Genomic DNA, 14,289 nt, shown 5'->3' with positions numbered 1-14,289 from the left:
CAGGAGTGAATTACTGGTATTTTTAACACAGCAACTCAAGTTTGCACAGAAAACAACTACTTTACAGATTCTAGTTTTTCATTTTAATAAGCATTAAAGATCATAGGAGACAGCCAAGAGTTATGTAGTATCCTTTCCACCAATGTGCCTGTGCCATGTAAAGTGCATTTACAATGAGCAGAAAGAAATTTAAATCACTGTATACTCAGTCCCAGAAGCTGCTGCTCAAATTAATCCTGACCCAGCAAAAGAGCCAAGCACATGCAGAACTTTGAGTCAGTAAATAGTCCCGGCTAACTGTTTAATCACAGTGCTCCACACTTTTCAGGACAAATGATGTAGAGCCTGTCTCCAATGGAATCAACGAAAAAAACCAACTGCTGCTGGTGTGGCAGCAGCAACCCATATTTCATTAGCCCTCTGCAAAATGACAAGATAAACTGATTACTTCTAACTTGATGCTGCAGAAGCTACGGTCTGAATTTACAGGAAGCCAGCCACTTTGGAATAAAGACAGAAAAGTTACCTCTTATTTATGGCAAAGAAGGAGCCTACCCACCGGGAGTTACTGCAGTTAGTGACTGAGCTCATGCGTTAGCTTGTGCCCCTACCTTAAGGCGTTAATAGCCTTGTTGTTCAGAAGTTCTTGGATTTTTGTTTTGTTTGGGTTTTTTTAGCCACCTGGATTTGTAATTAACTGCAAAATGATGTAGAATTGGGAAAAGAAAGAAAAGAAGGTTACCTGAAGGCCCTCTATGGCTAATCTAAGCATGCTTGGTGTGAGCTTGGAGGCCTGCTTGAAAGTGAAGTTGCTCCAGTCTATAATCAAAACAAATCCATTCACTTGAAGCTCAGGGTCTTCTATCATGGCTTCTAAAGAAAGAAGTATGGCGCGCAAAATATCCACCAGTGTGTACCTGTGAACGTTAAGGGGAGATTTGGTTAGGAAAGGAGCAATGACTGCGGACGTGGAGAAGCTCTGAGCATTCTTCCTTTGTACTGCTTGTCAAAACTTTAAATCAAAGGAGTACAAACGTACCCTCAGGAGTCGTGGGTATGTAAATCTGGGAAAGTCTCAAAAGTTCAATTAGTTAAAATCCTCTGAAGCAGGATTATGTACATCTAAACCATCAGCCAGCCCAAACAAACTACAAGAATATAACACACCAAAAGCAAATTTGAACTTTTCTGTAGACTCCCAAGCTGCTTTAATATCTATGCATTTTATTAAATGTCTGTACTAACGTATCTATGCAAATTGCATTTTTCTAAAATTGTAATGAAAACAAAACCTGAGTCTAACACCTGAAGCCTAGACCCAAACTTTCCACCTATATTTTTCCAAGGGATTGAAATAACAGCTAAATTACCAGCTAAAATAGGCGTTTCCGCATGTTTCCCTTGTCCCTCTCTCCAGGTAATGTTTTCTCTTAAATCTACAAAGGGTTTTACAGAAGGCTGATTACTCAAGGATCTTGAAAGCAGAAAGTAACACACACTAGGGCTTTGAGGTGTTCCTGGTTAAGAGCAATAGCAACCTTTTAAGAGTTACTTCAGTGCCTTCTGAATACTCAGTACTTTGTATAACCAAATCATGTGGTTTCAGGAGTAAGTCTGGAACGTGGTATTCATCAGTCCTAGAATTTTCTACATTAAATTTGGGGTTACAAAGATGCCACCTACAATATCTAATTATGTGGTTTACATACATGTACATAATCTTTTCTTAGATCGATGACCTTGTAAAAGAAGACATAATTCCATATTGCCAAAGCCTGTTGAGTATAATCTGTCTTTTTTGAAGCTAAAGCACCTAATACAGCAGCTGAATAGCTTAAATATATACACCAATGTCATCTTTAGACTGCCATATAAAAGAGTTATTAATCAACTTGCAGTTTAGCTTATTGGGTTTTTTTAAAAAAGGCAAAACACCTGAATTATCTGGGCTTTTTTTAAGAGATATGAAAGTAGTAGTTTAACTTTTGATTTTTTCCAGGCTAACTATGTTTCATACGTAACTTTTTTTTTTTTGAAGGTAAGATAAATAGTTACTGAAACGATGTAAATTTGCCAGTCTGCACCACAGTATCAGATGCTGCATTAGACAGCTAAACCAGAATATTCCAGAATAAAAGTGTCCCTGATGGCATCAAACATAGAAGTTCTCAAAATTATGAGTCCCCAGGGAAATCTTCACCATACTGCATATGTAGCAAAGAGCTTGTGTGCCTATTTAGAAATTACATTAAATTATACTGAATTCTACTTGCTTTAATACAATACACACTGTTCCATTGAGTACATAACTATATTTTGAAAGTATCTGCACAAGGAAATAACACAAATGAAATTAATCTGCTCTAGCTGACTCCTCCCATCTTTCTTTTTTTTTTTTTTTTTTTTAGCCAGCTAAACCTCAGTGAACTTCCCAACTATGCATTCCTAGGAAAGGGACTAGCAAAGGACTATCTTAATGTCAGCCTAACACAAGTGAACAAGAGAAAGTGTGTTTTCCCCAGAAAACATTAGGGGAAGCATTGTTTTACATTATTCTTCTCTTCATTTTGGAAACCCTTATTTTCTTTTCAATTGGGTTTTGTTGACTGAGGTAAAAGTTTTCATATTCACTCCTCTCCTCGTCACTTTTCTGAGATTTAACTTTTTTCTAAGGCTTTACTTTTCTGAGATCTGAGGTTTACAGGAAGTTTGGCATGCTCAGTCTTTTTTGTTCAGTTTTCTTCAACTGGGAGAGGAAACGGCGCAAGAAAAATTCTTCTCTGTAATTTCCCTATGGAAATCCTCAGAACACTAAAATTCTGTATTTCTTTTTGGCATGGAGAAAAAAAAAAAAAAAAAAAAGACCATTTCTGTAAATGGAATTTTGTCCATTGGGGAAAAAAGGACATGCCTTAAAACCTATTTTGAAGGAAAACGTTCAAAACCTGGATCCTTGAAATTGCTAGCGTGATTTGATCATTAAAGAACTGTTAGGCCAGGTCCCCGTTTTTGCAGTAGGCACAGTGAAGCAAACCCGGAGCACCCTGCTTGCCCCAAGCAAACCTGCCTGGGGGCACAGGGGCTGCTGTGGCAGACCCAACGCCTCGGGCGTGGGGCAGCTGATGCTCCCCCTCCCCCCAAAGCAGAGCAGCTCCCCCAAGCCCAACCGCTGGACACGCGGGGAAAATGCCACCGCTGCAGCCGAGGCCTCTGAATAAGCAAACAAACAAACAAACACCCCCAGCGCCGCAGTGCAAAGAGCAACCTGAGGAAAAATGAAATCGTTCATCGGCTCTTTCCCAAATGAGGTTGTGCATGTAAAATGGGATCTGTAGGGAGTTTTTGGCAGCATGAAGATTACAGACGGTTTTACTGGCACTAAAAAGGTCTGAGTTTGCCTGGTGTATCTGCACACCAGTCTACCTAACCAATACAACACTGGTGCACCGACAGTGGACCTAATCAACATGGGAACTAAAAATCCCCTGTACGACATGCATTTTGTACAACTGCCAGCATCAGGATTAAAACATGCACTTAGCCTGAGAGAAGAAGGCTTACAAAGTCGTGTTCAGGGTTGGGGCTGGGATCAGAGTGCGGCCAACTGCCTTCAAACCCCTGGTTACCTCCACAAGGTGGCAGAGGTCTCTGAAATACTATTTTTTCATATCGCTTCATGAAATTAGATGGAGATACACCCTGTAAAAGGTCTTCCCAGGGGAAACAGTGCACTGGGAAGGAAATTACATCAGGTGAGACATTGGGAGAATAGCTAATGCCTCAGTCTGAGGAAGATCATCTATCAGAGCTCATACAAGAAACAAACATTAGAAATACTCAAATCCTAAAATTAGCCTCAACCCCACTTGACATTTATGCTTCCTCATTCAGAGGATCTCATGCTCCAGAAGAGCTCCACAAAGCAGAAGCCTGCTGCAAGCACCCTATATCCAGCCCAAGAAGATGGGTCCCAAGTTCCCGATGTAGGTCTCTAACATCCTCCCTAGGGAGTTCCGAAAGACGTCACAGGCCTCGGACTAACAGCTCCCTAGTGGCACCAGGCTGCTAGAAACCTGGTGCATTAGACATAAAGATTCTTTGTTTATGAGGCCAGTCAGGTCTCTAAGACTGGCCATAAAATGCTTTTATATATTCCTAAGTGATAAATATATAGATGTATACATGTAAACACAAATACACCTGATCATGTCCTGAATTCAGTCAAGTCAACAGGAAAACTGTCAGGCACCAATGAGACCAGGATTTCAGCCACCACAGCAAGTAACCAACGGTCACAGGGCTGGACTGTGATGATATTGTATGTTTACCCACTGAAAAAGACAAAAGGTTGTTCTCTCCGTGGAAACAAGCCCTGAAGAACACAGGGCTAGCCAAAAGCAAGCAAGAGTATCTTCTGCCAGAGGAAGGTATCCAAAGTGCTATTTAAGTCTAAAAAGCCACATCAGGAGTATACTGGGACACGTCCCTCACAACTAAGCCTCCCACCTCAAATCCCCTTCAGGGCAATTAGTTGAAGATAGGAGCCATCCTTCATTCTGTAATGGACCTCTTCTCTTGGTTTTGATACCTTACTTAAGTACAGTACAGAAAACCAGACAAGAAAGACAAATCCATTACTGGATATTTAAAGCAGCTTTTACTCTCGACACATGCCGAGGCAAGCCAGAAATGTAAACCCAGTGTGATGGATGAAATCTTAGGTGGTGCAAATGGCAAGCTGAGTATTGAAAGTATCAGCTGAACAGCACAAGCAAATGAAACATTATTAAATAAATTATACTGAAGCTTTCACACACCATAGAATTATTTGCATAAAGACTCATCTTTAATCCACTCTAGCCTCATGTTGTCCAACATTACACCTCACTGCTACTACTGCTCATGTCAGCACCAGGATTTTATGGCTCTGCCATAAAATACACTCCATCTTTGGCTGGACTTATGGGAAATTAAAATACTACATAAAAAGAAGGTGGGAAAAATTACTCTAGATTGTGTTGCTGAAAGTTTTCTTCCACACTGAATTAATTACTTTTCATAGAGATACAGAAATATAACAAATCAAAAGTGACAAAAATGGGATAAGCTAGTAAGTGTGAAATAAATTTGGTCCAAGATGGCTTTGACTGCCTTTCTACTTTAAAGAGAAAAAAAAATTTTAAAAAAAAAAAAATCAACATATTAGCCTTTAATTTTAAGAGACCGTGGTGTTCAGTCTGAGGGGGAAGATGGTATTGTTTTATTCTTACCAATCATCTGTGTTAAGTAACAGCGTGTATTTAGGGGACAGCAAGCCCCTCATTTTGCCCTGGCCCCAGTTTTACAATGACTGCTCCAGTGCTGTCAGGTACGTAGGGTGTGCTGGGCCAGATTTGCTGCAGTGCACATTCTGTTGTAGCCTGGAGTTAGGCTGTGCAGAAATAAATTCTTATTTACTTATGGCTAAATTCAGTTGCATTCACTTGTTTAAATAGACTCTTATGGGACATATTGTAACTAGCAAGGTATTACTAATTGCTACGATAATCAAGAACTCACGGTTAATTTAAATGTATTTAATGCCCTCTATTTATAGAGGCATGCTTAATTCAATGGAGAGCTTAGGCAACATTTTTAGCCCAGTTGTTAATGTGAATAACAAATGCTGGAAATATGTTAAAACATATATAATGCACTCTTACTGTTCCTTGTCTATGTGAGTCCCAGCTTGAGTTCAAATGAGCAGGGACACACTCTGCTACCTCTTCAAATTTTTCATTCAGGTTGACTTTAAAGCAATGAGCCTGGGAAGGCTTGACAAGTTAATAGCCACACTGACAGTGATTCTTTCAAATGCTTTGGGATGGCTACCATTACTACCACGACAGCAACAGAGCTTTCTAGGATAATGCCTCACTGAGGTCTCGATTTGTCAAGAACAGAACAGCTCAAACAATTAACTAGGTAGGTACCTCGCTGTCTCATAATTTAACAGTGGCAGCAATTTCCCCTTTAAAGAAATGAAAAGTTCTTTGAGAATTTTTTATGGGACATGAAAAGATTCCAAGGCTTTCCAAGGATTTCTGGGAAAAACAGTCTGGCAGATACTGCTACCAACTCTTGGTAGTACTTCACTATGATCTTTCAGCTTCACCTCTTGGTTTTGTGGTCTAAGCATTCTCTTCACCCCCAGAGGCCACTGTGATTTCCACCAGGCCAACAGAAAGAGAAGAGACAGGGAGAATGCAGGATACAGGTGCCTCATGTCAAATCCAGCTGTGTCAGCCATTTTCAATATTTTATGTTCTTGACGATGGGTGGCATCCACCCTATCATCTGTTTAACCAGATTCTGGTTCCAGTCAATTCATATTTGGCAGAGTTGCCCTACTATCTCTATTGCTATTTGTCATCTTCCCCCCCCCCCCCCAATATCAAGAAATTCCAAGTTATTCTGAGAATTAAAACTGAGTGGCATGAGTTTGCCTCTCAGGATAGAAACTGTTAACTAGAAGAGACAAATGGTAAGTCTTCTTTGCTTGAATTTAAGCCACATGTCTCCTGAAGGCCCCAAATATGTAAGGAATGCACAGTCTGTATTTTAAGCTCATCACCATTTTGACAAGTAAACGTTTCTGTCAAATGAGCTCTTGTGCCGTTGTGGTTTACAAGAGAAAGCTGGTCAAGTCCCTGAGCCATCATCCCATTTCTAACCTACTGCTCTGGCTCAATATTTTTAGAATTTCAGCGAAACAAGAGCCCTCAAGATGCACAAAGGAGTACCTAGAAATGATGTCTCAGATCTCCTTGGTTTGTCAATCTGGGTACAGATTTGAATGCTGAAAAGATGGAGGATCAAAACTTCTCTTATAGCTATTCTGCTTCAATAGTGGCAGTATGCCCTCAGGGCCCTTATTCTAAAAACAAAAAGCATCACCAGTATCACAAAAATGCATAGAAAAATAGAAACTGCTTCAAATATTTTACCAGATTAGCTTTTAGATTCAGATTTAATACCATTCATTACTCCTTATGTTAGCCCAGTGTCTAACAGACACAGCCAGGGATGAAGATTCAGCTGACCTAAATTTTACATTAGCATTGATCAAAAAGATCCCTAGCCAAAACACTCACAGTCTAAATACAAGTGATAATAGGCAGATACGGATACCTGGGGAAAAGCTAGGAAACAATAAGACAGCATCAGTCTGCAGGAGAAACTGTAGAAAAAATGAGTGTTTGCAGTAGTTAATAATTATTATTTGAAATATATTACTTCCAAACAAAAATTGACTCTATTAACCAGGTATTTTGTTATTGTTAATATGTTATCATTGTTAGCATTGTCTCCATCATCAGAGCTTGAAAAATACCCTGCCAACTCGCCTGTGGTTAATAGTGAGATGAAGAGCAGACCAGCCTCCTAATAGCTACAGAATTTAAATTTTCATTTAATGGGCAGAAAAAAAAAAGTTTATAGCACTTCTGTACATGAAAGCATAGTTTTGAAAGCAAACCAGTGGACTTGGTCTTTGCCCTGCTGTAAATCATCTGATGCAACAGCAGAGCTAATGGTAATGAGCACAGTGGATTACCATATTCACTGAGGATGGTGGGAGCTGACTGGGTCACTGTGACACAGATAGGAACTAGCTATCACTGCTCTCTTCTGCTGTGCTTTTTTCTAGGAAAAAAATCTGAGATAATTAATATTGGGAAATATTTCAAAGAAACAGCATCAAAATGGACTGATTTTCCTAGGGAATTTGTGTACAGGTGCCACGAAGCATACAGAAGAACATGCATGACAACAGATCCTTCGCTGCTGAGAGTTAAAGTTAATAGTACAATTAACTGAAAAAAAAAAAACTTCACCAGCTGGACACATTAAGAAAAAGGGAGTCTTCAGATGCACGTACACACCTACAAGCCAAATGTAGTTAAGAATCAACAATCTGGAAGCTAATAGGGAAGGCTGATGCCTCCCGAGTGCTACCCAGCCCCCTGGCAGGAATGCCACCCATCCTCACTTTCCCCACAGGAGAGACAGGATGGAGAGTTAGGCAGGGTCCCATTGAAAAGCTACCAGGCTACTCGATGCATTATCCTTCACCTTTCCTTTATTTGTTTGTTTGTTTTAAATACTTGTCTGATTTAGTTGTTCAGATGGTAGGACATCTGGTACAGTTTTCAGGCCCTGCTTTGATTTAATGATTTAACATCTAGTACACAGGCTTGTTTTACCATAGGAAATTTCTGCCTCCCACGCTTTTCTTTCTAATTGGAACTATGTAAATCATAGGCTGCCGGTGCTATATAAATCATCTATAGTATGTCTTCTATTCATTTAAATAACAAATTGGAACTTTTTATTCCTAATTGTTACATACTGGCCATAATAAGTCGTACACACGATAAATTTGGAGGCTTGCTGTGTTCTATTAACTTAGTTTATGAAGCATACGAAGAGGCCCTAACAAGAGAGACTTCACAAAGTAATCCTCCCAGTGTTGCTGTAAGAGGAGCACAGGTTTACGTACTATAAGATCTCAAGTCAGTTAAGGCATAAGCTTGAGACATATTGCGTAGCAGCTCTAATATACGTTCCATACACAATGCTCCCCAGGTTCAGTTGCTGAACATCGGATAATGGTAGACACTAAATTAATTAGAAAAGAGTGACCTAGCTCCATTCCCAGATCTGTCACTGGCTTGTCATGTGCCTTGGAGCAAGCCACTCCCCGCAGCTGGGCTTCAGCTCTCTCCCCTTTGTCTGAGTGGTCTATCTGAAAACAAATCCCTCGCTCTGGAGGAGAGGCATACCGTGGGTGGGCAATGCTGAAGAGCAATAGGAATCCAAGTACAAACATGGCCATTAGGTACCCCTGTGTACCCCAGTCACTTCCATATTATATCATAAATAATAATTTTACCAATAGGACTTCATGAAAAAGATCATAATAAATTGACTGTTGTGTCAGCTGATCTCATGTAATTTAAATATCAGCATATCCAAAATTAAGAAGAAAATAAACCTTTTTTTTCACATGGCAATTATTTTTTAAAAGCTGCTTTATCTCTGAATTCTAATTCTTGGTATTCTTTTAACTAGGAAGTAATGATGTGAAAAGCGTCACATAAAGCTTTGGGGTTTTTTCGTTAATGAGAAGTAAGAGTACAGAGTAGGTCACACTACCTTTAACAAGGGAACTTCTTCATGGCAGACGTATGACTTAATAAATGGCCTAAATATCCATGTCTTGGATAATTCATCATTTGGGGATTTTTAAGATTTTGTGGAGCTGTTTTTAAAATAAAAAGTTGACCTGGTCCTTATGTGGGAAATGAAGCCCACTCAGAGAGTCCTTAGCCTCATCACCACTGCTTCCTCACTCGGCTTCTTTGGCTCCATCTGCCAGAAAACTGAAGCAGGAAAAGGATGCTGGCCCCAGCTCTGCGTATGTTCATCCATCCTTTCTAGTTGTTAGCCTGGTCGTGGGCAGTTTTGATTTGTGCCAGACAGCTTTCTCCCAGTGCCTGGGCATGATTCATGGGTTAGCAAGGGCCAGGAAACTCAGCACGTAGGCAGTGTGGATGTGGCCACCCTGTCTGGAGAGGAGGAAAGCCACGATGGGCCAGCAGCCCTTCAGGCAGAGACCCATCCCTAGCTGCAACACCGATTGCTGCAGGGAGCTGTGGGATCACTCCCTGCGATGGCTATTGACACAGCTTGCAAGAGAACAGCTACACATACTTAAAGGGCAGGCTTGAGTATGACAATCCCCCAAATTTTGTCATTTCTATCCACACTGCTACCTGTTTGTGCCCTCCTCATGTTTCAAAATAGCTGAGCTTGGGATATCTGCACTGAACACGCCGCACTGCCTGTGCCCGGCCCATGCTGACTGCACAAAAGACGGTTTGGGTTCATGTGAAGGCAACTAGCAAGATTTTAAGTTTTCTCACTAAGAAGTGCTTCAGATCCTAACCCTGCCCTCAGGTTGGGAGCCTAGGGAAGCCATGCAGTGCTCACAGGAGTAGGCTTTAGAGTTCATTCTTAATGGATTCATTCATTTGCATGTACTGAAAAGCAAGCAATTTTTGTGGATGTAATTTTAGACTGCAGGAGAAACTGGGCATGACACCCAATGAGATACTTAGAATAACCAAATAGTGTCACACAGTATCAAGCCAATTGCTAAAAGAAAGGGCCTTGATGGGAGACAGCTTTTGGGTCAGTGTGCTAAGTCATCTTCAGGCTAGAGCAGATCCAAAAGGGATCAGAAATTGTTCTAGGGACTGCACTAGCCTCCTTCAATTTGCTACCAAAGCTTTGTGTGCTTGCATCTTATTATTCACACTTGGAGCAGCAGGAGTGGGGAAAAGAAGTGGTTACTGTAACTTCCATCCTGGCATTTCCAGGTGGCTCAGGAAGCACTTTCGTTAGCTGAGGGAAAGGATTTGGAGTCTCAGTTTCCTGCACAGGCAAACTTTTCAGCTCAAAAGCCATGATGGATACTCCTGTCCTACACACAGCATCTCCCACTTTCTCCTATGGCACCTGAGCAGCTCTGTGTGTGCTGAAGCAGAAAGACCAGCACAGAGAGTGCAACCAGCCTTTGTCAGGGGGATAAGTGCATGATCTACTGTGCCAGCTCACTTTGGCTAAGGGGAGGCAGAAGGGTGTAAACCTCATACTAGCCAGGTGAGAAGAGCACCCGAGCAGTTCCCACTTCCGTCCCAAAATTCAGAGCCTAAAGGATGAGAGGGTTGAAAAGGCCCTAAGCTACAAAATACATTTCTTCTTTCTCTTCTCCCTCTGCTTCCCAGGCTGCTGCCCAGCCCCCCGTGGGCAGAGCCGGGTGTGTCCCTGCTGCCCACCCCTCCTCGCCCTGATATGTCACAGCTTTTCCCACGCATTGCCCGAGGAAAGAAGGGGTTAAGGCGGGTGGGTGTCTCTGCATTTACCTGCTCTGGTCCCAGTTGGCAGCAAAAAGGACGAGGATCTTCCTGCCGTAGTGGTCCAGGTTGGCCAGCCCGCCAGGGAAGCCATCCTTCAGCGCCTGCTTGATGCCCGGGTCTGTGGCCTTGAAGCTCTTGAACATGTCCAGGTTCTGCTGGCGATACTCAAAGTACTGGGCCAGGAGGCGAAACGCCTCGAAGTGCTGAAACTTCCTGGCCCGTAGGAACCGCAGGATGAAGGCATCGTCGGTGCGGAGGAAGCCGATGTCCGGCCGGGTGATCACCATGTCCCGCACCTCCTGGATGTCCTGGTGCAAGGTGTCGGGGTTCTCGTTCAGCTCCAGCCGGGCTTTCTCCAGAGTCTCCGGGGAGAGACCTGCTTGCAAATGAGTCATGGCGCTGCCCTCCTCCTCCTCCCCGCCTCTGCTGCCTGCGCTCCTCAGCCTCCTGGGCTCTTGCCCCCCGGAGGCGGGGTGCCCCGGCACGGCCGGCCGCCGCTCCCCCGCCCCGCCGGGCCTCGCCCCGCCGCTCCCCGGCCCCGCCGCCGCTGCCAGTCCGGCCGCCGAGAAGCGAGCGGCTCCCAGGCAGCCAGGTCCCGGGGGGGCTGGCACCGAGACTGCCCCCGGGCTGCTGGCGGAGGCGCGTTATCTCTCTGACATAGCGCCCTCCCCGCCGCGGGGTCCGACGCGCCGCATCATCCCCGCAGCCGGTCCGCGGAGGCGCCGAAACCCGCCGAGGACGGGGCTGGGGGCTCCCGGCTGCCGCTCGCCCCCGCCGGTGCTGGTGCGGATCTCAGGCCGGGCTGCAGCGGCAGCGAGGAACCCGGCCGCTAGGCAGGGCGAGCGGCGCCCGGGGGCGCTCCCCCGGCCCGGGGCTGGCAGGGGGGCTGCCCTCCCTGGAGCAGCACCATTTACGTAAGATCAGCGCTCGCCCCGCTTCAGAAGCGTCTCCCTGGATTTGAGGGAGGGTTAATTAAAAAAAAAAAAAAAAACCACCACAACACCACGAAACAAAAAAATATAACCAGCGAGGAGGAAGCAAGCCGATCCGCAGGTACTTGGCCGGTAACAGTACCGAAGAGCCTCCCGCTCGCCGGCGCGGAGCTCGGAAAGACAAACGGAGCCTCGGCCTTGAGGATGCTCGTCCCCCTCCTGCGCCCTCCTCCGCTCCACGCCCCGGCTCCCAGATGGCACCAGCCGGCGCGGGGCTGCCTGCCGCGCCGCCCCGCCTTGCACACACACACACACGCACACACACACACACGCACACACACGCACACGCACACACACGCACACGCGCGCAGCAGCACCTGCCCTCCGCCGCCGCGCACCGGCCGCCGAACACGCCCCGCGGGAGCCGCCCCCGCGGAAGATCGGGGAGAGGCGGGCGCGGAGGCAGCGCACAGGCGGCCGTGCTCCGCTCCCCGCCCCCCCCGCGCAGTGCCGGGCCCGGCCCGCCCCGGGGGTGGGGGGACTGCGGCCGCACCGCGGATCTCCGCGGTGGAGGGGCGCTGCGCAGAGCCGCGCCGCGGACGCTTGCGCCGGGGCTGCGCGGAACAAGATGGTGGTTGCCCTGTGGAGGCGGGGGCGGGGAGCGGAGGGAGGCGGTGGCCGGGGGGCTACGGGGGCCCTCGATCAGCTGGGCCGCACGTAAGACCCCGCAGAGCATCCCACGGAGTCAGGTCAGTGGCGAGACCTGGTCATCAAGCGTTGTCTTTACTTGCCATCCTCTCTTTCAACTGGAGTTCTCAACGTGAAACATTGCGAGCTTAAAAACCTGGGAATAAAATAAAGCAACCCTCATTTTTGGCCTCGTGTAGGAGGCAGCGTGTCTTAAGTTGCATTATATTGCAAAGGGCAAAAATATCCTGCTTCTGTACGTTGAATATTTCAGTGAGGAAAGATGCCATTTTTCATGCAGGAAAGTTTGATTCTGCAGTCTGCTTTCAAGAAAAGTTCCCACTGAAGAACATTTGACCTTTGCCTGAGGGACTTGACCTTTCCGATGAAAATATGCCTTTAAATCAAGTTTACGTGAAAGATATTGCAAACACGGGAAAACCCATAGCATGTGCCTCCTCCTCCTTCCTATAGGAAGAGCATTTCTTTGCATTGGGCTTCTTTCCTAAGGCGACATAGCCAGAGCGCACAAGCTGAATCATTGAAAAGGCACTGAGATCACTGATCCGTACAGAGAGGATATAGGGGGAATACACCAGCAGGAAGTATAGTATGCATTCTCAGGCAGATGAAGATACCCATAAAAACATTTAAATGATACACTGCATTTTCTGCAGACCATCATCAGATGAAACAGATGAGCTCAGCAGCAGGCGGGAGCCCTCAGCAATGAGCATGTTCTGAGCACGAGTCTATGCAGCGAGTGGTAGTTAGGTGGCAAAATCGTCATTCTGGGGGCTAAAGGTAGGGTTTGGTTTTTTAGGGCTTTATAGGGTTTTGCAGTTCTTCACCAGATCCCTTCTTTGTGCTAAGTAACGGTCAAGTTTTACCCATTTCTTCATAGCTGCCTGATCTCAAAATACCTGCAGTAAGGGTGGCTGGAAGGGCAGGCAGAAACACCAGTCCTTACTGAGCTGGGTGCTGGATCTCCAGTGGCCTAGCTAAAGGCAGAACCTGTTGGAAGGACCGGTCCGTTAGTGCCCAGTCGTCGTGGCCCAGCTTTATTCCGTCTGAATTTCACTATGTGCTTTGAGATGCCTCACAAGGGAGAAAGATACGCAGTCTACTTAAGGACTGAATCACTCCCTAGAAATGCCTATTTCTCTTTGATAAAATGCCTCTAAATTAGCCCCCTTATGTAGATGTGATTCATCTGGGTCAATAACTTTTTCTTAGAGCAGTTATTTCTCCAGAAATAGTTTGTGCCTTTTTTTTTTAACGATTATTTTCTATTATTCTTAAATCTTTGTTTTCCTTTGCTCTTGCTATGTTCCTCTATATTACTTCTATATTCCTCTCCCCTTGGAGAATAGCTGTTTCCATCACCCTTAAGGAACCAACCACCAGACTTTTCCTGCCATCGTTTTCCATTTCTGATGCTACTGCTCTGCCTTTTCCACTGCAACTAAGCTAATAAAAGAGTAGGTCATGTGACAAGTGCCTTAAATTCACTCAGTGCAAGGCGAGCTGCAGGCATTCAGTGTCTTGCAAAATCAAGTCCATAATATATCCTGTCTGTGACCTCCAGTAACACATTCCTTAATCTGCTTTATTTTTCTTTTGCAAATGGAAACACAGACATATGTTAGATCTTCTCGTGTATTTCAGCACATAGATGCACTGAACAGAGAAAAGAAGCGGGCTGGCCA

The 14,289-nt window shown here is 44.9% G+C and overlaps 1 protein-coding gene across 1 annotated transcript in view; it reads right to left on the bottom strand.

Moving 5' to 3' along the window:
- The window catches only part of CLVS2 (clavesin 2), a 55,881-nt gene extending 43,444 nt beyond the window's left edge, over positions 1–12,437 (bottom strand). The window contains exons 1-2 of the mRNA XM_010311007.2: positions 10,968–12,437; positions 743–917 (exon numbers count right to left, since the gene is read on the bottom strand). Coding sequence (XP_010309309.1) covers positions 743–917; positions 10,968–11,356 — 564 coding nt within the window. The 5' untranslated portion in view covers positions 11,357–12,437. The remainder of the gene's footprint in view (positions 1–742; positions 918–10,967) is intronic.
- Positions 12,438–14,289: the final 1,852 nt, after the last annotated feature.

The sequence above is a fragment of the Balearica regulorum genome, chromosome 3 (assembly GCF_011004875.1).
Source record: "Balearica regulorum gibbericeps isolate bBalReg1 chromosome 3, bBalReg1.pri, whole genome shotgun sequence".
Classification (NCBI taxonomy): Eukaryota; Metazoa; Chordata; class Aves; order Gruiformes; family Gruidae; genus Balearica; species Balearica regulorum.
Note: the sequence above shows the minus strand (reverse complement) of the source record. Positions and strands in the feature narration are given on the sequence as shown.